The 25,207-nt window shown below is 43.2% G+C and overlaps 2 protein-coding genes across 5 annotated transcripts; both read right to left on the bottom strand.

Moving 5' to 3' along the window:
* Positions 1-227: 227 nt before the first annotated feature.
* On the bottom strand, positions 228-8,865 carry metap2a (methionyl aminopeptidase 2a). The gene is made up of 11 exons (XM_072377015.1): positions 8,672-8,865; positions 5,410-5,505; positions 5,230-5,292; positions 4,974-5,076; positions 4,119-4,271; positions 2,884-3,065; positions 2,599-2,693; positions 2,416-2,512; positions 1,719-1,822; positions 1,459-1,574; positions 228-1,298 (listed from the first exon to the last, which is right to left on the bottom strand). The coding sequence occupies exons 1-11, from the start codon at positions 8,826-8,828 to the stop codon at positions 1,046-1,048; spliced, it is 1,419 nt and encodes a 472-aa protein (XP_072233116.1). The 5' UTR covers positions 8,829-8,865; the 3' UTR covers positions 228-1,045.
* A 1,662-nt stretch (positions 8,866-10,527) lies between these two features.
* vezt (vezatin, adherens junctions transmembrane protein) lies at positions 10,528-25,104 on the bottom strand. 4 transcript variants are annotated; one of them, XM_072377167.1, is made up of 12 exons: positions 24,964-25,104; positions 23,679-23,816; positions 19,772-19,861; positions 19,476-19,660; positions 18,734-19,018; positions 17,949-18,106; positions 17,143-17,291; positions 16,280-16,644; positions 15,872-16,065; positions 15,373-15,479; positions 14,967-15,174; positions 10,528-13,781 (listed from the first exon to the last, which is right to left on the bottom strand). In XM_072377167.1, the coding sequence occupies exons 1-12, from the start codon at positions 24,997-24,999 to the stop codon at positions 13,219-13,221; spliced, it is 2,478 nt and encodes an 825-aa protein (XP_072233268.1). In that variant the 5' UTR covers positions 25,000-25,104; the 3' UTR covers positions 10,528-13,218. The 4 variants fall into 4 exon arrangements, with proteins under 4 accessions (XP_072233268.1, XP_072233269.1, XP_072233270.1 ...); XM_072377168.1 differs by having other exon boundaries at positions 17,143-17,298; positions 17,956-18,106; XM_072377169.1 differs by having other exon boundaries at positions 17,949-18,094.
* Between the last annotated feature and the right edge of the window lie 103 nt (positions 25,105-25,207).

Raw genomic sequence — 25,207 nt, 5'->3', positions numbered from 1 at the left:
GAACAGAAAAGACTTATTAAAGAGCAAAATAATGCCTCGTTAATAACTAAACAATGAACTTTTATTAATAACACATGAGCTCCACCACCACACAGATGCTAGCTTAATGACATTATTTTAAATCCCTCAATGTTTAATCATTAAAATGTTTTGTAACCAAGTGAAAAAACATCAAATATTCATACCGATGTTTTGTTTCATTGGGAGATAACAGAAGAGACGGCCCACAGTGAGCAAAAAAGTATTTTAATATTTTTTTTCTTACAAAAACACTTTCAGGGAGAGTTCAAAATGAAGCATTTTAACTGGGAACATACAGTGGCGGCAGCCATTTCAGAGATATTGTACAAATATCAGAGAAACGAAGACTTGAGGGCCAGAGTGCAAAGTTCCCTCCTGTAGCGACGAAAGCCAGACAGCTGCAGGCGCTTGGTGTCTGCATGAAGATGGCGTTTAGAACTACAACACCCCGAGCTTTAAATGTTAGGAATTGTCTGTATGCAGATATTTCAGACCATGCACCAACCTGACCACGACTTAAAGCCCTCAGCAGCCTCGGTGCCCTTAATAAAGGGACTAAAGTACTGAAGGCTCAGAGTGGAGCCATATAAACTTAAAATAAAAGGGAGATTAAAAAAAGAAACTTCCCACGCTCACCTTCTGTTTGAAGACTGGGTTGCATTGAATTCAACGGCAGCTTTAATACATTAATTGCTTAACTGTTAACAATTCCATGTTTTGCTAAATGAGGTCTGCAGGACACTCAACGAAACTACAAGGCTTCCTCTGACAGAAAAGTGTTGGCTTGCTTTCATTTCATTAGCGGTGGTTGATGATGATGGGAAAACTCAGAAGGCCGCTCCTCCTTCCTCGAAAGCTGCAAGTGGTACATTGTAGACAGACCACAGTAATATTTGGCATCCACTGCGGCTCCTCTGAGTCAACCACGCCCTGTTTTAGAAGCTCTTTTCTGTTTTTTTCTCTAACAGGGTCTGAAGATGCTGTGAGGTGGTGAGGGTGGTCTGGTTGAATGTGGGGTAGGGTGTCAGTAGTCGTCTCCCCGGCTCACCACCTCCTTGCAGGTGGGCCTGAGTAGGATGGTGTGCTCGAACTGAGCGGTGTAGCAGCCCTTGGTGTCGCAGAGTGGAGGATAGGGGTCCACAATGCCCAGGTCGCAAAGGTTCTTCAGAGCCATCAGGTACTTGCTCTCGCCCAGGCGGTCCAGCCAGCGGCGGCAGAACGCCAGCGTGCCGAAGTTCTCGTTGATGACATTCAGCAAGTGCTTCGCCCGGGGCAGCCTGGAGAGGAGGGCAGGAACAAAAAGTCAGAAAACAAATCTCACACCTGAAACATCAGCTAATCTACCATAACATTTAAAGTGATTTATGTGGAAAGGAACAGCATTGGCTTGAGAGCGACTTCATGCCGTGTGTAGGATGCAGGAGGTCAGATTCTCACCTGATGGGGACGTGGCCGACATCAAAGTTTTTCATATAGTGAGAGCACTCCATGTCGTCATGGACCACACCTTTACCTGTGCTGCCGAACGTCTCGATGGCATAAACCTCTCCCTCCTGTACGGGTAGAACAGAATCAGCAGAGATTAAGATGATTTTTTTGCTTCTATTCCACAACACTGGAACACCAATAACACTTCAACTAAAACAAATTAAAGAGAATCCTAAATGAAACTTGTATTATGTGAGAAATGGACTCACCTCCATCCTTGTTGCTTCCCCTCCTTTAACTATGGGCACAGTCTTTCCAGCGTGTATCCTGTACTGACCGATTGAATGACCGTTCAGGTTTCGGATTGGCTTCACTGGAACAGAAGAAGCACATTTGACAAATAAAGATTATCAAAAAAAGGTTTTGACGGTTTTATATACATATATACGTCTCATGTGAGGAGTTGCTTGCTTTACAATTCGTGTGGTTTTGGTTCACAAACTTGTTTTTTGTTCTTTTAACAAAATGTTAAACAGTTATTGTCATTTAATGTCAATGGATTCCCCCAATGAATCAATTCTTCAGGCAGCTGAAGAATATCAGGAAAAACATGGTTTCCACAACTATCAAATTTAGATGCATTAAAACAAAAATGTACCGTAGTTTTTAAGTAATGCTGGTTTCTAGCGTTTATAAAAATGACAAACTTGAGATCAGGATGCCTTTAACTCCTTAATATCCCAAACTCACACCCCGTCAGGGTGTGTCCTGTTTAGTTTCACTCAAAATGACGTAAATAGAGCCTTTGGTCCACCTCTTAGTGTGGAAAAAACTCAGATGCAGTATAACTGTATCCTTTAATATCAAAACACTAGTCCTGTGTGCATTTGGTGGTGGAATTTTCAAGATAAACTATGACTCTGCCGTGCAGACGTCCACCTGTGGCGTTTTAACGCGAATGCGTACCTTGGTATGTTTTGCCATCAAGCTCCACCTCGTAGGACTCCATCACCTCTTGAATGGCCTCTCCTACGTCACACAGACGCACATCGATGCCAGCGTTCTGCAACAAACCAACAGGAGAGCGTCAGCTCCGGGCCCAGCACTGACCCAGAAGGTGAGGTGAGGTGAGGTGTGTTTGAGCCCTACTTTGATTCCAGTATTGGTGGCGTCTTTCACAGCCTCCAGCAGCTTGTCGTACTTTGGGTTAAATGTGACAGTGAAGGCACAGTCAATGATTCGCCCTGCAGACAGACACCGACAGAGAGGAGAACTGTCTTCAGGGCCTGTTGCTTGATATATTTCAAGATGATTTTTGTTCAAGCAAAGTGGCCTCATTCTGAACAGAAACACTTAGCATCAACTTCCACTCAGAGCTGCACACCTAATTAGAATTCAAAGGCTCGGCTTTTCAAACAGAGCAGCACTAAATACCGTTGATGTGCGTGCCGAAGTCGATCTTGCAGACGTCATCGTACTGCAGGACTGTGGTGTCTCCGGCGTTGGGGGTGTAGTGGGCAGCACAATGGTTCAGGGAGCAGCCGGTGGGGAAGGCCAGGCCGGCATTCAGCCCGTCCTCCTTTATCAGCTTACGGGAACAATCCTCCAAACGCTCGCTGGAGGAGCAGAGGAACAATATGAGAAATAAAAAATCATTCCTGTTCCTCTTCCAACAAGGCAAGAGCTGAGGAAGAGGTATTCCAGTAGTATTGTTGCTTTTCTTAATCTAATTTTCAGCTAAATTATACAACAAAAAAAAAACAAAAAAAAAAGGAAAGCAAAAGGAAGAACAATATGTTATTTTCATTTAGTTGGATTTGCATCCTTTTTTTAAAATGGAAAAAAGTAGAGGATGACCCCTTATAGTTATTCTAATGCAGGTTAAATTAATTCTCTAAATGTGGAATAAACGTTTTATACATTGGGGGCTTTAGGCAGATGAAGAAACAGCCTGAAAAGAGCACAATTGTGTGCATTTAGATTAAAAACGCCTTCGTTTCAATTCAAACTAACACATAAATGCTTTTAAAAAGCATACGTGCACAAAACAATCGAGCTTCGTGCATCAAAGAATATCAGCTCACGTCACATTAATGTACAACAGAGTTCACAGGCTGGACAGTCAGATCTCAGCTCTCATTTACAGATTCAACTGGTTAAATGTTTGCAGAAAGGCGTTCACTGGAGCTCCAGATGTTAATGACAGCTGATTCTTGGCTCTCTGTATACAGCCTCTGAGAAAGTGGGTCGTTTCTGAAAGTATTGTGCATCATATTTACAGATGCTCGCTCAATTCATGCTCCAAAACAACCTGCTGGATACATCCAGACAATAACCTGTGCTAGTTACCATTCTGCAATATGAATGTTTAACTCATAACATAATCTAGGTCATTCCGCAGCATTCTTTTCCACCCAGTGTGCTCATCGTCTGGAGCATTTCAAGTGAAAGCGTGTGTGGCAGAGGTTGGTTCCTGTCTGCTGACTCTCACAACATTATTGTAAATGTTTCCAAACACACGTGGGATTAATAGCGACATAAAAACCACACTGCGCCCTGAAAACAACTGTTGCACTTCTACGGTTTCATACAGACAGAAAAATGTGTAATCTGTCAAACACCACAGGTGAAATAAATGAAGTGGATCATAGTGATTAAAGCCTCCTCACCAGATTTCGATCATGGTCATGCCGGGTTTGAGAAAGCTGCGGACGTGCTGGCGAACTTGTCTGTGGGCCTCCGCCGCCTGCCTGAAGTCACTCCACATCTCCTCGTTAGCTTTATCCAGCACTCGCTTCTCATCGCTGATAATACGAGTTCGACTGGGAGACAAAAAAAACAAAAAAAAAAAACCCAACAAGACACATTCTTACTAAAGGCCTCAAAATACAGGTGAAACTAGAGAAGAGCAATGCTGGAAATAAACAGGCTGTAACAACAACAACAACAGAGCTTCTGACTCATCGTCTGGCTACAATCACCCTACCCAGGGTCAGCGAGTTCATTTTTTAATTTTTAAATACAGTTCAAATAAATAAAGCTGTTCAGATGGTTTGCAACTCTAACGAGGACTTCAATGCAAATTTTATTGCAAATAAGCTGCCTGGACGGTGAGAATACATAGATAACATCTTTGGTCTGAAAACACAACATGGTCTGGACTAAGTGCCCTCCACAGATAGCAGTGATGCAGCTCCGAAGATCAAGTCTGCAGTGCAGCATCACTAATGACCCTGTTTCCTAAGAGCTCCAGTAAAGAAGTGTTGGAAATCTCCCAGCCTGAGCTGGCAGAGGAAGTCTAAATAGATTAAATCTCTGGTTCTGTGTCTTGATGCATACAGTGCAGGCTGTAACTGTAGTAAAGACGGGAATTATATTAGCTTCTATAATTTCATTTATGAATAAGATGACGCAAAGAAAAAGAGGGAGACGTAAGTAAAATAAAATAAACTCCTTTATTGTAAACAATCCCAGAGCAGCCAGAATTTCAGTGGTGAGAGTGGAGGTGTGTTTGCCCTGCTTACCCATCCTGAGAGGCAGGGTATTCGCATTCCTCTCCGATGGGGAACACTCCACTTGGGTAAAATTCGCAGATGGGCACAGATGGCGGGTCAGTCTGAGTTTTGGCTGAAAGACCAACAGGAAAACATAAGAAGCCCATCAAACTCCATCAATGAGGCTGGAATGGGTCCTGATCTGCAATGAAGCAGGACCTCGCCTCACGTGACTCTCCCGCTTTTACATCTTTTAATGCTCAGACAAAACAAAACATCATCTTACGGCCTTTCTTCTTCTTTTTCTTCTTCTTCTTTTTCCCTGCCGCATTTTCGCCGTCATCTCCATCTATGAGACGAAGACACCCGTTTCTATAACGTCCATCAAGTCAAACGTTCCCAGGTGACAAATGGATGAAGTCACAGGCAACCGTTAAGAACCGTTTATCAAATGTTAAACCATCACCTTCCTCGCCATCTTCCTCCTTCTCTTTTTCCTCTATCGCCTGCTTCTCCAGCTGTTTGGTTACTTCGCCCACTCCATCCGCCTCTGTTTCAACAGCTAAAGCAGAGAGCAAATTGTTAACAGCAACCACGCGTGAAAAGTTCATTAACTAACATGTCAATTTTTCTTGAAAAGTGCTTTAGGTCAAGGTGGATGTGCAAAAAGAAAAGGGGCATAACGAGCAAACTAATGCTCAGACTGAGCGCATCCAGATGTGCAAAAACATGTTAAGCAGTGAGTGAATGGTAGGAGATGATGATTGTGATGCAGCTGGAAAGATTTAGAGACGGGTCAGATGAGGATTTAGAAAAAAAGAAAAGGATCGACATGCTAAAAATTAGAGTGTATAATGCATCTATAACATGTTTAAATAAGTTATGATAAAAATTTACACCATGTAAAAGTGAAGAATGTGTGTTGTGACCGTGTGGAGCTGATGTGCAAAAATAATGTGTGAAAGCCCAGTTTACAGATTAAATAAAGGGTCAGTAATTTTAAAAGTATACCATAAAGAACCCCCCATTTTTTGTGACAAATGTGGCCATTTGATAAAAATATATATGCTGATCGCAGTTTTTGATAATTGACTTTTAAATGTTTATACATTACTGAAAGGAGCATAAAATGTTAATTATTAAAAATCAAAATTATCGCATCATCTTGCGTAGCTCACAAGGTTATTAACAGTCAGCAACTGAGTCTTATACACTTTTAAGTAGAAAACTGTATCTAGCTCTGTTCACACCTGGTGCTAACATGTTTCCTGGGTGATCCGATCACAAGTGGACAGTGTTAAGTACAGATGAAAACACACTCTGGATGCATTCAGCTCGGATCCCTCAGGCTGCAATCAGTAGTGGTCTGGGACATTTCAGTTCCCCCTTAATCTGAATGCAATCCACTTCAAGGACATGTAGTGGGCCCACTAAATGACCCGATGTGGATTCACAGGAGCGACAGTTATCAACAGGAACTTTTTGGCTTTCCTGATATCCAAAAAACCCCTGACATTATGCAAAAATCAGCGTCTAAACTTACAGGATGAACTATACACGACTGTGAACAAAGCAGCTACAAGACACCAGGTCTGCTGGGCCAGAAAGTCTTTTTAACGGGTCTAAGCTCTACTCAACTAAGCTCATTTACAGCTGGCTCTGTGTATACACGGCAGAGGAGGGCCATGCATTTTCCTGCAGGGAGATCTCCTGTTTGCAGCCTGTGGACACAACATGGACGCTGCCACAGTCTCACGTGTCAGTCAAAAGCTAAAGAACTGGCTATATTTTTAAATCACCATATCAATGTATTTACATGCAAACAACTTATAAGAGAAAACGTGAAAGATTAGGTACAACTGCAGTCTGACTGGAAATAATAAAGCAGAAATGTCTTGGAATATATTGGAGGAAACTGTGTTATTTGAGCTGAAAGTCTTAATGAACTAGATTTTGGGATTTTAGGAATGTAAATGTAAACACTTACACCCGAAAAGTGTCCGTGTTGTATGAGAGCAGCAAAATGTGAAAAAGCCCTAAGGGCTCTGTTCAGGCATGGCATCAACACGCACCCTGTGTAAAAATCCCCAACTGGTCTTCAAAATGATTGAGCTGGGTTTGCCTAAAACGTCCGGTGCAGAACGAGGTTTAACTCAACTGAAAACATGACAAAGAATAGGCCACTATGGCTTAGTTTGGATTTTCTCTGTGGACTGGGTACAGGAAGAGAGCTCTTCTTCCATTTGTCAGAAGAATTGAAAGTTATCGACTGAAAACAACGACGCGTTATGATGGAAATTACACATGAGTTTACTTGTGCAAGCAGATGTGCCCTGACCGGTTTCGCTTACAGCTCAGGGCACACATTAAAAGTGACTTTATGGAAATTAAATTGAAATTGTTGCATCAATGTCTGTGTTGGCGTTAATGAAAACATAGACACAAACAGGTTTGATCCAAGGATGCAGACAAACAAAGCAAGTTTCTTATAAATGTCTTCATAACAGCAAATAAAGAACCATGAAGAGGACATCTTTAGTATTTTCAGAAATAAAAAAAATACACCCAGGTGTCTGAAATAAGGATTTTCTTTATTAGCTAAAGGTAATGTACATTTCTAAACTGAAACATCGAGTGGATTTAAAGTACATGATAATATAGGCACACTTTTCCTTTCATATGTTTGTTGACTGCGTTTAACATTAATTAAAATGAGAAAAATGTTTCAAAATGTCATAACTTAATTGCATTTGGCTCAAAGTGAAGGGGACAAACGGTTGGCGAAGTCTTAAAGTGGCCGATTGTTAAAGATACAATTATTTTTGGTGTTCTTCCTTACATAATAACTCTGGCAAAGGGAGACTTACGAAACAGGAAAACTTGGCTGAGCTCAGCTCAGTCAGCTAACAGCTGCCAAAAGGAGCGGTTGAGCCACAGAACGAACAACATTTACTCTCGAAGTGAGCGCTAAGATCATTTTTACAACAGCCGCGATTCGTGTCACTGACCTCGGACGAGGTTCTGGTGAAGAACCGGCGTGTTTCGTTAGGCCTGTGAGGCCCCACGGCGACCCAATGTACACCACTCTCATTCCGCATGGCTAAAGTGCTGCAGCAGCAAGTTGCAGCTGTTCAGCAAATCCACTTCCGGCGGAGCTTTGAAAAGAAATGACCACTTGCGTTGCATTTTCCTCACAAATGGAGAAGCAAAGACCGCAGGCACGTAATAATAAGCACTCGATTCTTATAAATGGGCTCTACAGCATTGTGTCAATCGACTTTTATTCTTTCAAAACGAAGAAACTAGGTTGCATGATTATCATTTAACAAGATACCATTATATTATTTTGAAAAAACACCTAAACCATAAAGACCAGACATAACATAAGCTTGATAATTATTCTCATTGTGTAAGCCGGCGTTAATTGACTTTAAAAAACAATCTCCTCCACCTCTATACTCACTTCATTTGAGCATTTTTACAACTGCATTTTCCAACTACATACAGAACTACTGCAACATATAGTATTGTGTTCAACTAACCACTTTTTATCGAGCTGAACGACAGCCTAGGTCATCTTGTGAAGTAAAAAAAAAACTTTAATTTGAAAGAACGATATCACCATTTCCGACTTTTACGTCGCTAACTTTGGATACCTTGACGCAGCTCCAATAAGCAACATTAGCTTCGGAAGCCTGTTAGCAAGAAAGTGGTCGGGACGAACTCACCTGTCGTTGCAGATTTGTTCTTCTTCTTCTTTTTCCTCTTCTTTTTTGCTGTCTCCTCCACCGGGTCGGCTTCTTCCCTGTCCTCCGCCTCCCCGTTCAGGTCCCGGTCCTGGACTGGTTTCTGGTCCACGACCTGCTCCGCTACAACGTCCGCCATGATCGCAGGCGCTGCTGGAAAAGGAAGCGTGAAGGATTGTGGGGCTGCTGTGTGTAGCGCTACCTTCCATGACACTCGGTATTGTTTGAACGATCACTGTTATTTTTAATTTGCCGTCGAAGATAAAATGAAATTAAAAAATTTCTTAAAATTATGCTAACTTTGAAGTTTTGCAAATACATAATACCAAGATTAAGCTACGGTTGTGATTTCGCTGCCAATTCAGTTTATTTTAAAGAGTTTAGCTGTTTTATTTTATATTCTAAACGTTTGTCTACAAATGAAATGGCATGCATGTATACTTAAACTGAAAGGCCTGCCCGTGTAAGTTAACGTGATGTGCAGATTCATCATATTTTTTAACTTGTCGCGATATCTTTTAGAAATCCCTAAATGGGCTTATAAACATGTGTCGTCAGATTTTTTAGCTTAATGAGAGCATGTGAACGCCTCACAAAGTCAAACATGCCGAATCAGCTGAAGATGAGCAGGAACCTAAAAAGGAAACACTGTCGACTATTAATACATGGATAATAAATGCAATGTTAAATATAGGTAATATAGGTAATAGTAATATGAATTCGGGTGGATAAAAAAAAGTGAATAAGTAGATGTGTCCAAACGATATTGACACAGGTTCTTTAGACACAAGCATCAATAATATTTAAAACCATTTTTTACGTTTTCTGTCGCATTTTCATACATGACAAAAAGAAAAATAATTGTCATTGCACACAAGCATCAGTTGTAGTGATAAAAAAAAAATTTAAAAAACGCCACTAGGTGGCAAAACCATCACAGGAATAAACTAGGGTATAAAAAATATCAAGCAGTAAAGTTGCTGTAGTTTATACAATTTTAGTTTCAAGTTATTTTAGTTGTGTTGTACTTTATACTGGAAAGAGTGCAGCAGGTGTATGCGTTTCATGTCTAACTAAAGTAATCTTAAAAGTGTTAAATAACACAGTTGGGTCGAATTAAATTAAATGACCCTGCTCTAAGCACCGGTCCGACTTTCTAGAAGCACAAAATGATAATTACATTTCTTAAGCAGAAAGTCTTGCTTCCTGAGATGTGTATATTTTTTATGTATTCGAATATTAGATTGTTAACACTCATCTGTGACCATGTGAAAAGTATTTTACAGAGGCTATAGCTCAATGCGAAGTGAGATTTAATTATTCAGCTCTGTGTCTGGGTCACAAGACACATCTGGGGAATCTTACAGGGCTTTTCTCTAATCTGAGCCTCTTTTTTTAAAGAAACAAATGAGATTTATATTATATCTACTAGTAACGTGAAATTAGGAAGTCTTAAGTGAGAGCCTCTAATAAATGCATATCCGAGTGTTACACAACACACAAAAACATTAGGAATCTCTGATTTTATCTTTATGAATGTTAGTTTTTTTCTTTTTAACGCAGCCACCGTGCATATTTCTGTTAAATCTTAATCCGAAAGGTAACTAGTAAGACCAGCAACGTTTCTCTAACGAAATATAGTCGAACGGAAGTGTAGCATATGCTGAAATAAAAGGCGGCAGTGTATGTGTGTGTGAACCTCTTAAGGCTGGAGGGGCTTAAAGAAGGGGTGCAGCAGCTGCTGTGGGTCAGACAAAAGCAAAATCCAACAAAACGTATCGAGTAACCGACCCAACCGGTTTCTCAACTCCCCTGTGAAACATGAGTGCGAGGACAGATTCACTGAACACTTCCAGAATGGTATTTTATTTCACGCTGGAAACTGCAGGAGGGGTCAAGACAAGGCAAATATGGTGACATGAGGGACCAGGGGGTGGAGGTGGAAGAGGGGGTAAACATCAGGACTGCCACGATGCCTCATCTGAATGTTACACGCTGCCCCCCCGCTCATCTTTTTCCATACCCGTACACTTTTTTCTTTTTTTTTTTACCACAATTCATTACATTCACGTCAAACAGTTCAGTCAATCCGCCGAGCGTGCCCCTGTAAACACAGACACTGAGAAAATGAGATTACGTCACACTTCATGAGTTGCTCTTAGATCCAGCAGTGTATTCCAAAGATGTCTCTTGACATAGGATTGCAAATGGACCGTCAGCTTTTTGTTCCCCCCCTCAACCATTGTGTCCCATCAGACGGCACCGAGATGGATTGCAGAAAAACGGGGCTGGACAAAAATAGAGCTCCGATAGCACAAAATAGCGTTCAACTTCCCCTTCCTGCAGAGCTCCCGCCAACATGCATCTGTTTGGGAGCGATCAGCTGAGCTCTGCTTTACGGTGTTCAGACAGAAAATGTTCTCAGAGAATTTCACAGGAGGGATCGCTTGTGTTCAACAGCCCATAAAATATCTGGAGTGGAAACTGCAGCACATTTTCAGCAAGGCCTTTGTTTTTTTTGTGTGACGTTTGAATTATATTTTACTTTTCTTTTGCTTCGAATTCAAGCCCAGATTTTCTGCCGTTTTACATTTCCATCTTGCTCAGATTGCATTTAGATAGGCTGATCTCCAAGCTTTGTTCACACACTTCCCGGATGAGCACTTGATTGGGAACACCTCCGCACACAATCCAATACAACAGCTCTGGATTAAACTCTCAAGGAAGAAGCCTTTTCAGTTTATCTCAACAAAAGTGGTGGAAAAGCGAAAAGACTTCATTTTCACACAACTTTGCACAACAGTGCGTGGTTGTAAACGGGGGGCTTTTCAGAGAACAAACTGGTTTCTTCTGGAGTTGGACGGGGATCCGTGTGGTGCGCTGATTTTCATTAAAATGATTTGTCAAATGAGATACGATCCAAGGCATTCCGCTTTCCAGACGGCAACAACCTCAATAAAAAAATATTTGGAATAATTTATGTGAACAAATTGAGAGGGCTGACAGGAGAGCTACTTAACTTATTCGAGACTGGATGGGACGTCGTACGAAGAAAGATTTAAAATCGTTTTGTGCCCTAGATCTGTATCCAGCAGTCATAAAGTTGACAAGACTTCTGTTTATATACTCTTTTTTTTTTTTATTTACCCTTTAGTTATACAGGTAACCTCACTGATACACGAAGTCTCATTCTCAAGAGAGAGGAAGTAATGTCACAGCAGGGCCCGTCACCCACTTTGTGATTCATTTATTGTTTTATAGATGGTTTGATTTTAAGTTAAAGGCTTAATACAGCTTGAAGACAGAGTGATATTACTGGTTTTTGTCAGGCCACAGGCTCTGCGCTCTCTTTGAGCCTTGTATTTGCTTGGGATTTCTCTGTTGTGACACAGTGTCAGAGAGAGCAAAGTTCTGGGTTTTTTTTCTCACCAGAATGAAACACTTTCCTTAGTTAAAAAAAAAAAAAAATTCCCACAAAGACAGGGATATAATTTGTGTTCCTATTAGTCTGTTTTTTTTTTTTCTGAGGTAGAGAGATTCATGAACTGTCTGAAAGGCTAGATGTTAGATATCACTTTCAGCTTTGTTTGCGTTGGACTAAACTTCTGCCGGTCTTCTGCGACACCTAAGGACCAGCGGCGATGAAAGAGCCCCCGCTGGGTCTCCCTGCGTCTCATCTAGGCAAAAAAAAAAAATAAAAATAGCACTTGTACACAGCGAAAATACAGCTTCCTACTGCCAGCATCTACGCCTATGCAAGATGACTCTCCAGCCCAGAAGGAAGCAGTTGTCTTTTTGCCAGATTCAATGAGGGATACCATAAGACCAAGCATTAGCAAAGCAGTGTTAGCTTATTATTGCACCCCCGTCTTTCACCTTAAAGAAGTTTGTGTGTAGGAAGTTTTTAGCGATCTCTTTCTCTGAAACACCCAAAAGTGATTCAACACGCCGAAGCGGTTGAAAGTAACCAAACGAGAAATGAGATCCAATAGTGCAGATGGCGTGTTTCACACACAGAAGAGACAAGAGTGACAGGCGTCCAAGCGTAAACGCAAACAGCCCAACAGTGAAAAAGGTTTTCTGTCTGAACACACCTGGAATCCTTTTGTTTCATTTTGTTTTTGCCCCACAATGACACAGTAAAACTTCCAATTTTTACCTTTTGAAACAACCCTCGAACACATATGACATGAAGAATGATGATCGTGCGTTTCTTCCACATCTACCGAAAGACTGAGATCGTGTTACATTTTGTTGTTATCACCGGCTAAAACTGAGGACATTCTACTCATTTGGCCTCAACACAGCGAGGTCACATTTTGTGTTAGTGGTTCTGGTACCTGAGTTTCAACAGCAAAAGAGCAGTAAGAATTGCGGGCGGGGAACAGAAACTCTCACATGGACGGACAGATAATAGAGTGTTTGAAATACCTCCACATTAGAAGCAGTTAAGATGTAACACAGACCCATCGATAAAAGAAGATCACAGTCTCTGCTCAGTGCTCGGTCAAAGCAGCAGGGTTTAATATCTAGTCCTTCTCAGGAGTTCTTCTGTCACTCTCCTCTTCTTCCTCCTCCTCTTCATCATCATCTCCAAATGTCTGCTCCTCCATGGTGATGAGCGAGTGTGAGCGGGCGGCCACCTGCGCAGCGAGGGTGGAGCTGAAGCTGAGAGTCTCCGAGCCGTGCATCTCTGTCAGTCTGTCCATCACAGAGACAGATGAGATTTTAGGCTTTAGGAAGCAGTCCAGGCCATTCTGGCCCTCCCCCTCCTCTTCCTCTTCCTCTTCCATGATGCCGTCGTACTGGTGGAGCTCGGATGCTCCTCCTCCTCCTCTGCTGCAGACTGAAGTTCCTCCCAGCTCCCCCTCCTCAGAACCACAGCTGAACTCTGTCACAGGGTCTGTGGAGGGGTCAGGCCTCGCCCTGTCGTCTCTTCCTTCCCCTTCCTCCCCTTCGTTCCCTGCGGAGCGCTCCGATAGGTGGTTTCCTTCTTCGTTGCCAGCCTCCATGGAGCCCGCAGAGGGTGGAGCATCTGACAGCAATATGGCAGGATCAGAACTCTCGCTGAGAACTGAAGGCGACGCAGCAGCTGCGAGAAAGAAGGAATGATAGCATTTAGTATTGGGTAGCTTGTTATAACACAAGTTTTGACCTTGTTTTACAAGTATGCTGTGGAGACAGCTATCTGGTGCAACCAAAAACTTTGGAGAAATATATATATATGTATTTGCATCTGTAAATTTTCCTGTTCAATATTATTAGTTTCATTAAGGGACCTTAAACAGCAAGATGATTGTCAGCTGTCAGGCACATGTGGAGCATCGGTGAATGTCCACCATAGGCATTTCTTCTTATTCATCATCTTTATTTCTGCAAAAGATGAATCACTTTTCACAACAACATGTTGTTATCGCAGTTATCAGTTGGTCTTCGGTGTCTTAAGAGAAACCCGCTGTGTAAGACATCATAATAACAAAGCAAATAAGAACCACTGCCCCTTTCTGCACTGCTGAGTTACATCTTCTTGAGAACGTAGATTGTTCGTCTTAACTGACAGTTAAAAGTCGTGTTTGTGGTTGAAGTTCTGTTTGGTCTCCAGCTGCTGGCAGAGCAGCTTAATTAACAGAGAGAAGGCTTGTCGGAACAGCAGTAAACATGAAGCAGCTTTTTTCGGACATCGTGTTTAAATGACATCGGTTTAAAATGACGCTCCGATGCAAAGATGTCTCATTTCGTTAGCAACATGTAGCCTCGCCTCCTCTGCTCACATCTCTGCCTGTGGGGACCAAGACCCAGATGAGAGGTGGTTTGGTGTGTTTGCAGATTGGTAAAATGGGATAAAGTCCTACTCATATTAGTTAAAATTCACATATGATAAGATTGACGCAGACAGATTCTGAGTATTCCTTCAAAAGGGTCCCTCTCTTTTCAAGGCAGGGACAGATGGGTCGTTGAAACGGCTTCCTGTCACATCAGGTGAACATCTTCTTCCACTGCTATTGCATAATTAAGCCAGGCAATACAGCATTCGACTGCAGCCACAAAAATACAAAATTCTCTGCTCTGAGCTCTCAAATTATTTCCAAAAGGCAGCTCCTGTGAGACTTTGACCATTTCAAAGTGTTGCTCTCCATTTTGATGCATCAACTGAGCACAATGACTACACAAAGCCCAAAGATAAGTATTGCAGGTTTAGATTTAAACACAGAGCCGGATATTTCAGCAAAAAAAAAATCAGCTTAAATCCAAGAATATCTGTAACACCAATGCAGACCTTGGTCGTTGAAGAGCAGCTGCTTCCTCTTCATCCTTTCCCCCTCAGACGCGCGGAAGCCCAGAACAGCTTTGAGCTCTGACAGGACGCGTCGGGACTCCTCCCTCTCCCTCCGCTGTCGTTCCCGCTCCTCCGGAGACAAGATATCAGACCATGACCCTCTGCCTTCCCCGTCAGAGTCGGAGTCGGACACGTAGGCCTCCAAATCCTGGTTGGGTGAAACGGTGGGAGAGACTGACAACAGAGCTATGACTCATCATGATTTCTGTCCTTTTCAATGCAATACATATTTCAAGGGAACTGATTTTAAAAATATATAGTTGCAATTCAAACATAATCTCTAAAAACAGCTCTAGATTTGAGTCATTGAGTCATTGTAAGCTGAAAGGTGGAGATCTGATCTTACCAGCTCCTCTGGCACCGGGTCTCTGTCCAATATCAGGGGGTAAGATGGAGGAGCAGCAGGAACTTCAGGCACAAGAGGACCACACTGCTCTAAACCATCAGCATTACCTGCAGAGATGATGCACGGCCATGTTTACACCACTGCATGAAAACAACAGATGACCTCATTGACTTGGCACTGGAACCTGGTCACCGTTGACAGCGGCGCTCTGGTTGGTCTGTTTCTTCTCCTGCATTAAGGTGGAGCTACTTCCTCCATAACTGGAAATAGTCTTGAGTAATGTTAAAGGAAGGAGGAAATCTGCCCTAAAAATAGGCCCTTAGTAATATGCAACAGCCATGCTACTTAAGGAGGGGATTTCTGTTTTAATATACTTCATGGCATGTTGGGAAACGTTAAACTTATAGATGACTTCACTCTCTGAAAGGGGAAAACTAACATTAAGAGTACCTAAACACGAGTAAGTGTTCCATGTGTGTTTGTGTTCGGCTCTGCTCACTTGGATAGGCGTTGGCCCGTCTCAGCATGCGCTGCACCTGGCTGATGGTGTCCTCCCAGCAGCCAGTGCTGGCGTGCATGTGTGGCTGCAGCTGGTGCAGCCGATCGCTGAGGTCCTGGTAGCCTTTAAGTGTCAACTCGGTAAGTTCCTTGGACACCATCAGCTTTTCCAGATCATCCTCCAGGATGATCATCCTGATGGAGTGACAAAAGCAGAGATTTAAACGACAGAGATTCATGTTTTATTCTTTTGTATCCAGTATCAAACCCTATTTTCTTTACTGTGTGTATTATAGCTGCTTTGCTTTTTAAGTGACCCAGTCTTTCACACTGATATCAACATCTCATCTCCTCTTTTAGGAGGTGTGGAAAGAGATCAGTCAGGACTTTGCGTGTTTGTGTGTCTCACTCGCTGAGCAGGGCCTTGAGGTGCAGCTGCAGGCTTCGGATGGAGGTGTGCAGGGTGTTGAGCTCTCGGCATTTCTCCCTGGCCCGTCCAGTCCTGTCGGAGCCTGTCATCCTCGGCTGAGTCTCAAAGTGTCGGTGGAAGTCATAGCTGCGCTGCACTTCACCAAGACAGCTGGCGAGAGCGTGATGGAGGGGCTCAGTCACGGCGGCGATGGACTGGTGCAACGGGGGCGGATGAGGAGGGGGAGGCGAGGTTTCTCCGATGGGTACGCCCTCCTCCGACTCCTCTATTCGGTGCGGGGAGAGGAGAAGAGCCAGACGACGGAAACATTCTGAGCTCTGTCCCACCCACAGTTGGTACAGCATCTGTAGGAGAACCAACCAGAAAATGCCAAGTCAACAACTGCCCTTCCACATATTAAAACGTCTATCCCATTTTTCCTTTCTCTGACAGTCTTTTAGCCATTCCTGCCTTCAGGCTTTTTACTTCAAAAGCCAAGCTGAGGTCAGAACATGAATTGACTTTCTGTTTTAGCTCCTGCTCTATTTAGAGTTCTGGGACATTCAAGAAAGCAAACAACTTGTCCAAAGTTGCCAAAATGCTTAGAATAAAGATGAAAAGTGGGGTAAACTATAAAACTATGAACTTGTAGTTGGGTCATCACAACTCATACAGTATTTGTGATAGAAATACTGCTATACTTAAAGAATTTTAAGCAGACAATCACTTCTAAACAACCTAAAACAACTGAAGATACTTAATCTGACAAATCAAAACCTCTTAGTCATTCGTCTTCCCACCTCTCTGAAGCTCTCATACTCATTTCTTTACCTGCAGCCCTGTGTTCCACCTTCAGGCCCTACCTTCAGAGCAGGCAGGCTATAGTCGTCTGTCAGCTCCTGAGCCTGCTCGTCGCCCAGGTGCTCGATTCCCAGTCCAAGCCCCAGCTCCTTCAGAGGCACCGCACACACATAGTTTGTCACATTGTCGATCTCAGAGTTCAGAGGGAACGTTGGGGGGTGTTAAGGACACGTAATACATGTGTGAACACAATGTGTACGTCTACTTTTTTCAAGTTCCACAGTTTATGTTGTCTGAAAATCAGCACTCTTACACAAATACCTAAAACTTTATGAAGTTCTCTGTGATATTTCAGAGGCAGTTATTCTGTCACTGTCCGTCACTGCATGTACAAGTCTGATAGGTGGGGGTCATGACCAGCAACCTGAAATGCTTTTCCACCATCAGCTTTGACTGCCGTGTTAGGAGGTCTTTGGGTTTCCAGCCTCACCACAGAGGAATCGGCCTTCTACTCTTGCTTAGCAACGGCCGTTATCCTCCAGAAATGCAAGCCCAATCACACTTCTCTTACATTTTTTAGATATGCATGGGCGCGCTTTGATTAAAAAGCTAAAATTAAACACAATTCAAATATGTGCCCGCAGGCAAAACAGGCAGAAAGAAAATAATTAAAGTGGAGCAGAGTGCACTGTTAGGTTCATTGCTATTTGATACTTTAACGTGTAAATGCAAATGATGCAGCAAAAAGCTTTAAAAAGCTATTGTTTATAACTATCAATACAGAAGTCATTCCTGCCCATAGCAAAAGCTGTACGCAATAACCAATTATAATGACCATGGAACTCAGTTTCATCAATTAAAGGATATGCCTTAAGCATGTGGCAGGTGGCCCTACGAGAAGCTCTAAAGGATGAGCGGAGCGCCCGGTACAAGGCCTTCCTCAGTCCAATCAGCTGCTGGCCTCTTGGCACCGCCCCCGGCCCCGCCCTGCTAAAGGAGCTGGCCGTACTCACCCTGTCGAGCAAACTTGACAAGTGAAATGTGATACAACTGTGGAGACGTCCCAGAGAGGCAGGGGGGCACACACAACACTGAACATCACTAAAGACAGTACTAGAGACAACACACTTGGACATGAACGCAACATTGAAGAGTCAACAACAACAACACAAAAAAAAAAAAAAAAAGGCCGATGTGACATGAGGTAAATAAGAACCAGCAGCCTGTTAGCTTAGCTTAGCTCTAAGACTGAAAGCATAGGAAACAGCCAGCCCTGCTCTGACCAAAAGTAACAACACCAACCTACCAGCATATTAAGTTTCATCCAAACAAGAGCCTATTCACAAAGGTGTAGGTGGATTGTGTTACCTGTGGACAGAACCAGGCCAGGTGATTTCCACTCTTTATGCAAAGCAAAGCTAACCAGCTGCTGACTGTAGCTTAATATACAGATAAGAGAGTGGTATCAATCTTCTTATCTCTTTAAACAATGGATGCTAAAGCTGCACAGACACACAGTGACAGCAGCAGCCTAAAATAAACACTGAAACACTGCTAATCGCTTGGGATTGGGTAAGTAATTAAGGAATTGACACTGTATAAATCACATGTAGCTGGGTGCTGTGTAGTGTGATGCAAAAGAAGTGCACTTACAGGGTGAACCCTCTGGAGATGACCTCCGTCTCCTGGACCAGGCGCAGGGCTTTGCGAGACAGTCCAGTCAGAGTCTTGCTGTTGTGGACGAGAGTCTGGAGCTGTGTGGCCCTGGTGTGGACCGCTCTCTGCTTACGGCCCCGTCTCCACAGCGTGACACCCCTCAGTCCCACCCAGCCCAGCAGGGCGAGACCCCATGGGGCAGCAACCAGTGACCATAGGCCTTCAGATGAGGTGCAGAGTCCCAGCAGCACTGCAGCCAGGCCCACCAGCCCCGCCACATCCCTGAGAGAGGAAGAGCAGATGAAGTTGGTAACCGAGTATCAAACATCTTAAATGCTAACATATCTATCAGGTCAGTATTAAAGTGACTACAGTTTCCTCTATTCTTTGTCAGTGGTTCATTTTCTACAACGCGCAGCTTAATGGAAAATGAAGGAGCTGCAAAACTGTACTGTCAGATGAAGAGCTGCAGGCCGCAAAGGGGCTGCGTGCTGCAGTTATTTGCACCATGCGTGATATGAAATTAGACCAAGGACAGAGATCTTGAGGAGCACAACTTCAGGTAATTAAGTTTGGACTGAAAATTTGTAGTAATGTTGGCTGTAAGCAAGCAGACGTCACTGGGTTAACTGGGTTAAAGCTCGAGTATGTCGTACTGAAGTTGTACTGTACTGCTGTTTCCATAATTTTCTCCATTCATTGTGCATTTGTGTGTTTCGTTTTTTTCGGGGCAATTTACCATAGGGAGGGCTTGGCGATGAGGCTCGGTTTGGGCAGGGTGATCCCTCGGCTGGGCGAGCCAGAGGGCGACGAGCCGAACGTGAGCAAACTCGGGTCTAACAGCTCAATCAGCTCCACATCCTCCTGCAGCAGCACGTCCTGGTCCAGAATGCACCTGACCGAGTACTGGCCGAACATGCTGTCCTGTGAGGAAGCGAGAAAAGGGCAAGAGTGAGCTTAAATTGAAGAAAAGACACCTTTTACGGATTAAACACAGCGTAGCAGCTGGCTTAGTGCCATTGTTGCTCTACCTACCAGTTGCTGCTCCAGTTTACGAGATGCAGCTGCCTGATGAAGAGGGCTCCATGTCCACAAAGTCTCAGCCAGTCTCCACAAACGTCCTCCCTGCAAGTCACACCAGGAAAACATTTGGAATCAGTCGATTAACCTTAGAATCTTAGAATTTTTGCTGGTATTCTCTAAGTTACAAGTCCAACAGAGTGAACACAAAGTCGCTCGTGGTCAAAAGGAGAATCCCAGGAGACAAAGCCTTTCAGGTAACAACAATGTGTGCAATGGGTCTGTGACACATTCACACCCGGGCTCTCATATAGCATCACTATGATGCAAACACCACACAACTGCTTAATTTAGCTGCTCGCTGCAACTCAATTTGAGCTCTTTCACAACACAGTTTCAGTGGAAGGATTCTTTTGGTTCCAGGGAACATGTTTGTACATTCTTCACTGGAGACACTACAGACACACTTCTGTTTTATTTCTTGCTTCCTAAGAGGCTGCATTCCCAGCTCTAGGGCCTCTCACTGTAAACTGTCCAAGAGATACAATCACCACAGAAACCTACATTTTACATAGCACTGACAGTTGGATGCATAGCAAAGCTCATGCTTTTGAAAATGCTGCTCAGTTTTGTTGAAAGAACCAAGACCACCCCCAAAAAAACGCTAACGGTGTAATGCCCAAACTGTGAATAGGATTTATTGTACTCTAATCTGCTTACAGTGTTTAGTAGCGTCACTGAAATGCTTGTTGAAAATGGAACTCGGAATGAAAGATCTTTGTATGTTCAGGCTGAAGCTCTCAACAAAGCTAAAAACAGATAGATGCATGAAAAATAGCGTGGTAAAATAATCTGAGGTGTGTGTGTGTGTGTGTGTGTGAGACAGTGTACAGCAGATCCATTGATCCGGACGACCCCTTTTCTGGGGTGTAAGGCACAAGTGCTGTTAGCCTACGGGCTACAGTTTTAGCTATTGATCTCCGATTGAAGAGTGAGCCTCAGGATGGGGCAGTCACACAGCATTGATCATCGGTTTCATCCAACGCTGCGTGGGTGCTGTCAAAATAGGGCATAACTCCATTCGGTCTTCTATGTAGTACCAGAGGATAATCCTAACAGATGCCACACAGGGATGATGAAAACCTTTTACAGATCAACTATATTAAATACTCGGGTTTAGTCTTGTTGATGCTCATCAGTATTCAGATGCTGTCTCAGGGAACGCTGCAGCTTCCAGACCGATCATTAGCATTTTGGAGAACTGACATGTAGCTCTCTGAACAGAAATCCACACGCTAGCACACCGTAGCTCTCTGAATGATATGGCACTGACACAGATAATCAAGAGAATTCACCCCAATCCTCACGGTTATGGTCACGTGTTTGACATATTTTGTTCCCACAGTTTCTGCATTCTGAAATGTGAGATTTTGACATTTTATTTTCTTGTTTTCACAATCATAAACTTACTATTCTGGTGGTTTACAAGTTTATCATAAACACAAGCCTAAAGCAGATAATATTTACAGTGAAGGTTGTAGCTACCGTATTGTTTAGAACATGGAATATCACAATGAGAGAACAATGTTCTTTTCCATAACCCAAGGTGATGGATTAATATTACATGCTTTGAATGACTCACAGTGCAAAACCCAATGAATTATGCTCCAACATGCCACAGCATGATGCCACCAGAACACCATCAGAGGTTGAAACAGATGACCCAACATGGGACCTCTGGGAGTGTCCTTCCGTTTTTGGCACCAGGACTTTGGCATGAGATCTTTTATGGGCCTATTTGAATTAAATTTGTTCTGGTGCATCCTGCAGCTGCTCAATCTGATTGCCATCCTGGGAGTTTGAAGTGGTACATATCAAAAGGGCACGCCAGCGAAAGCCAAGCCGAACGTCCCACTGCAATAAAATGACCGATGAAATTCTCGTTAGTTGTTTTAAAGTTACGGCTCACAGCTGAGACGCTGGGAGTTGGGAACATGGGACGCTTTTCCTCAAAAATGACCTCAAAAGCATAAATCAACTGTGAAAGTCGCTGCGGATGAAGCATTTGCAGACATGCCGGTTACAGCAACTCTCCATTATGAACGTGTTTGCTTGAGCAGTTTAACGATAATAAATAGACCTATAACAGGCAAATATGGTTATATAATATTCAGGAGTTACACAACATGCTAATTCAAGGTTGCACGGTGCTAAAGAGAAGAATGTTTAATCTTTCCAATATCTGGTGTCCAAAGGCTTTGTCGAGCTCTGTCTCACTTTACCTCGGGTCTATTAACAAGGTTTCAGGCTTCATACTAATGCAGCCAATTACACATATTATTACACCTGGATTACAGTTCAAGTTTTCTAATGCTGGCTACGAGACGCAACACAGTTAGAGTGCTTTAGTGGCAGAAAAGCAATATTTATTAATCCACTCATTTTTAAGGATTTGAACCAGCAATTCGTCACAATTGTTGCACATCTTCAGTGAAAATGCCTCTGAAACAATGCAAACATACCCTGATGTTTGAAATCTGCCTTTTACTGTCAGTGACAGCAATCCTATGTGAACAAGGTGTTTACGCTTAGATTCATCTTCATCCAGACTTCAGGAAATGGCTCATGGAGGGACGACCTAAAAGCCTTTCTGCCTGATCCGAATCCCTCATCCTCTTTAACTCCTTAGAACAACAGTATACCAGAGAGGAAGCGTGACACACACGGAAAATTCCTGAGCACAGCAAACACCACACGGTTTCCCGTTGCAAGAGGAGGGCGAACGAGAGGAAGCCGAGTCATGTGACCCCGAGCTTCCCAGTACAAATTACTTATCTGACTGAATCACAGGTTGTCTCAAACTATAGTCATTCATGGTTGGATTAATGCAAGTGCTACTCAAAGTTCACAAGTTTTAATCTTGACAGTTTCAGAAAAAACAGGAACACTATCAGAGAACACACACGTGCAGATTGTATGAGGATGCTAACGGAGGGAGGAATAACGTCTGAGAGAAAGCAGCATGACCTCAGTAATCGCATTACAACCATCTCTTCTAAAATCAGAGCAACAGCAGGAAAGAGACACCACTGAGAGCAGGAGGCTTCCTTCTAAAAAGTATAACTACAGAGAACATGCAACAAACCGTACCTGTGTCTGAGTGCAGGAAGCCCCTCGCGCCATGATGGTGTTACCATGCACGATCAAAGCGACGCATATAAACAGCACAGAGGTCTGTGGGTGACTGCGTGCCAATATGTGTTAGTGTCTGCAGTCAGAAGTCTAATCAATTACTTCTGTCTGATTGCACAAGTCAGACAGGGACGGTCACCCACGCACGCACACTTCCCCGGGTAAGGGACGCAAGGGAGAGTAAGGATGGGTGCCAGTTAAGGACATTTCATCTTGATCTGATGCACACATGTTTAATGCAGAGATCTTTATAGAGTCGCTCCATTATAAGCTCTTTTCTACATTCACTCCCCCCTTGTTGTTTTCTTGATAACCACTGGCCCATAAAGTGTTAGAAATGAACACAATAAACACAACGCTAAACCGAATATAAGATGTAATCATTTCAATAATACATTTTCACATGATTCATGTCAAATTTGTTTGAGCCATGGATGTAAAACAGCTTTTAGAAATGTTTATGATAACATTCACCAAATCTGTCAAATATGTTGGGAAAAACAAATACATTATGGTTGAATAATTAAGCTCAATCAAATTAAATTGATCTTTAACTCACAAGTATTATAACTATCTAGTTGTTGTTCTCTTTTGGAGATTGGACAGACAGCGATGGTTGGATGTACACCCGTTTTTTTGGACCTATGTTTCACTTAAATCAAGCAGTGGTTTAATTGGAGTGGAATTCTGTCTGTTTGTGACATATGTTTGGAAGGTGGCGGGAACTCACTGAAGTTTTCTGTGGATCTTCACCAGCAGCGGTGAGGTCTCCCTCTTCTCCACCATATTCCTCCTCGTGAGACGCCGTTGGACATGCCTCGAAGTCTGTGTGCCCTAGATCATGCAGGTACTGGAAAAGAGGGGAGTTCTGCAAATAGAAAGGAGGACCGTGAAACGGGCTGAGCTGCAGTTGTGTAATTATGAAAGAAAAAGTGGAGCATGACGTATAAACCAGTGTCAGATGAGAGAAGATAAAAAAAAGACAACTAGAAACTGTGGCGATTAGTCTTGGTCGTGAGATGAGCGAGATAACGATTGTTCTGATTTTGCCCTGTGTGAAGCAAAAGGTGACCCAGCTCTGATAAGTGAAGGAAAAGCAAAAGTGATTTGCTTCCCTGGTTGACTTTCCCTCGGGAATCATTGGCTGAAGTCAAGTCTCCACCGTCATCCTCAACCCATATCCCCTCAAAACATCTTATTTTCTGTTCTGGGGGTAATGCTGCGAAGTGCCTTAGCATGTCAATCTTTAAATGATCACACAGATATTGCAACTGTTATTTGAGCCCCTTCACCTTAAATTTAAGTGAATTCCTTCCTCCTGCTTGAGAACTAGGCATTTAGACTAAGCATGACTTGTAATTCCGTAACACAGTCTTCTCAAAGAGGGATGCTGTTTTCTTAGCCAGGACAAAGAAAGCTCAGATCCAAATCTGTCATTTAGTTAGCAGACAGATTCTGTCCAAAATATGCCTGACCCATTTCTGCTCCCGCTGCCGGGTAAATAGCTCTCTGCGCATCTCTACTGTGTTTAGGTCACGCACAGGAGCATTTCATATATCCCATCGCAATGAACTTAATGTCTACATTGCGTTTAGATAAATCAATTGTACTCACATGCATTTTCACACAAAATCGCGGCTCATGTTGTCACCATCCAGATGCAGCAAATTTTGCAAGTGAGCGAGTCATCCCCACCCCACCTCTAACTACCAATCCAGTAATGATGAAACACCAACAACAGTGCGCACACTAGCGCGGCTCAGCCCCTCTCATGACCACCAAAGCTCCTTGGCAGAAACACGCTTAGCAACCAGCCAAATATGTGGAATAGTTTTGAACTGACAAGGCTCTGCAACAGGCAACTGGCCGCTTAAGAGACGCTAGCATTGGCTACTAGCTTGCACTCAGCTAGCTTTTGTTAATGAACCTTGCGCCTATGTTCACCTCAGAACTCAAGTGGTATGACAAAGCATCTGTTACAAGTTTCGATAACAAGCACGGGCGCTTACACAAACCTCAAATACCACATCTTCGTCAAACTCCTCAGTCATTGCTCTCCGCCATCGATACGCAGCCCATTTAGCATTCTGAAGTTGTAGGCGACAGTAGTGGGGAAACAGCCGTTGAGAAGTTGATAGTTAGCCGGCTGCTAAACTTTACATAAAACTACAATTCCTACAAGTCCTACCTCTAACTACTACTTCCTCGCGAGAAATTAATAGGCGCTCTTGCCTTTTAGAGCGCCCCAAGTGGTCACAA

The sequence above is a fragment of the Leuresthes tenuis genome, unplaced genomic scaffold, assembly GCF_036924035.1.
Source record: "Leuresthes tenuis unplaced genomic scaffold, fLeuTen1.0.hap1 SCAF_23, whole genome shotgun sequence".
NCBI lineage: Eukaryota > Metazoa > Chordata > Actinopteri > Atheriniformes > Atherinopsidae > Leuresthes > Leuresthes tenuis.
This window is presented reverse-complemented; position numbering and strand designations above follow the sequence as displayed.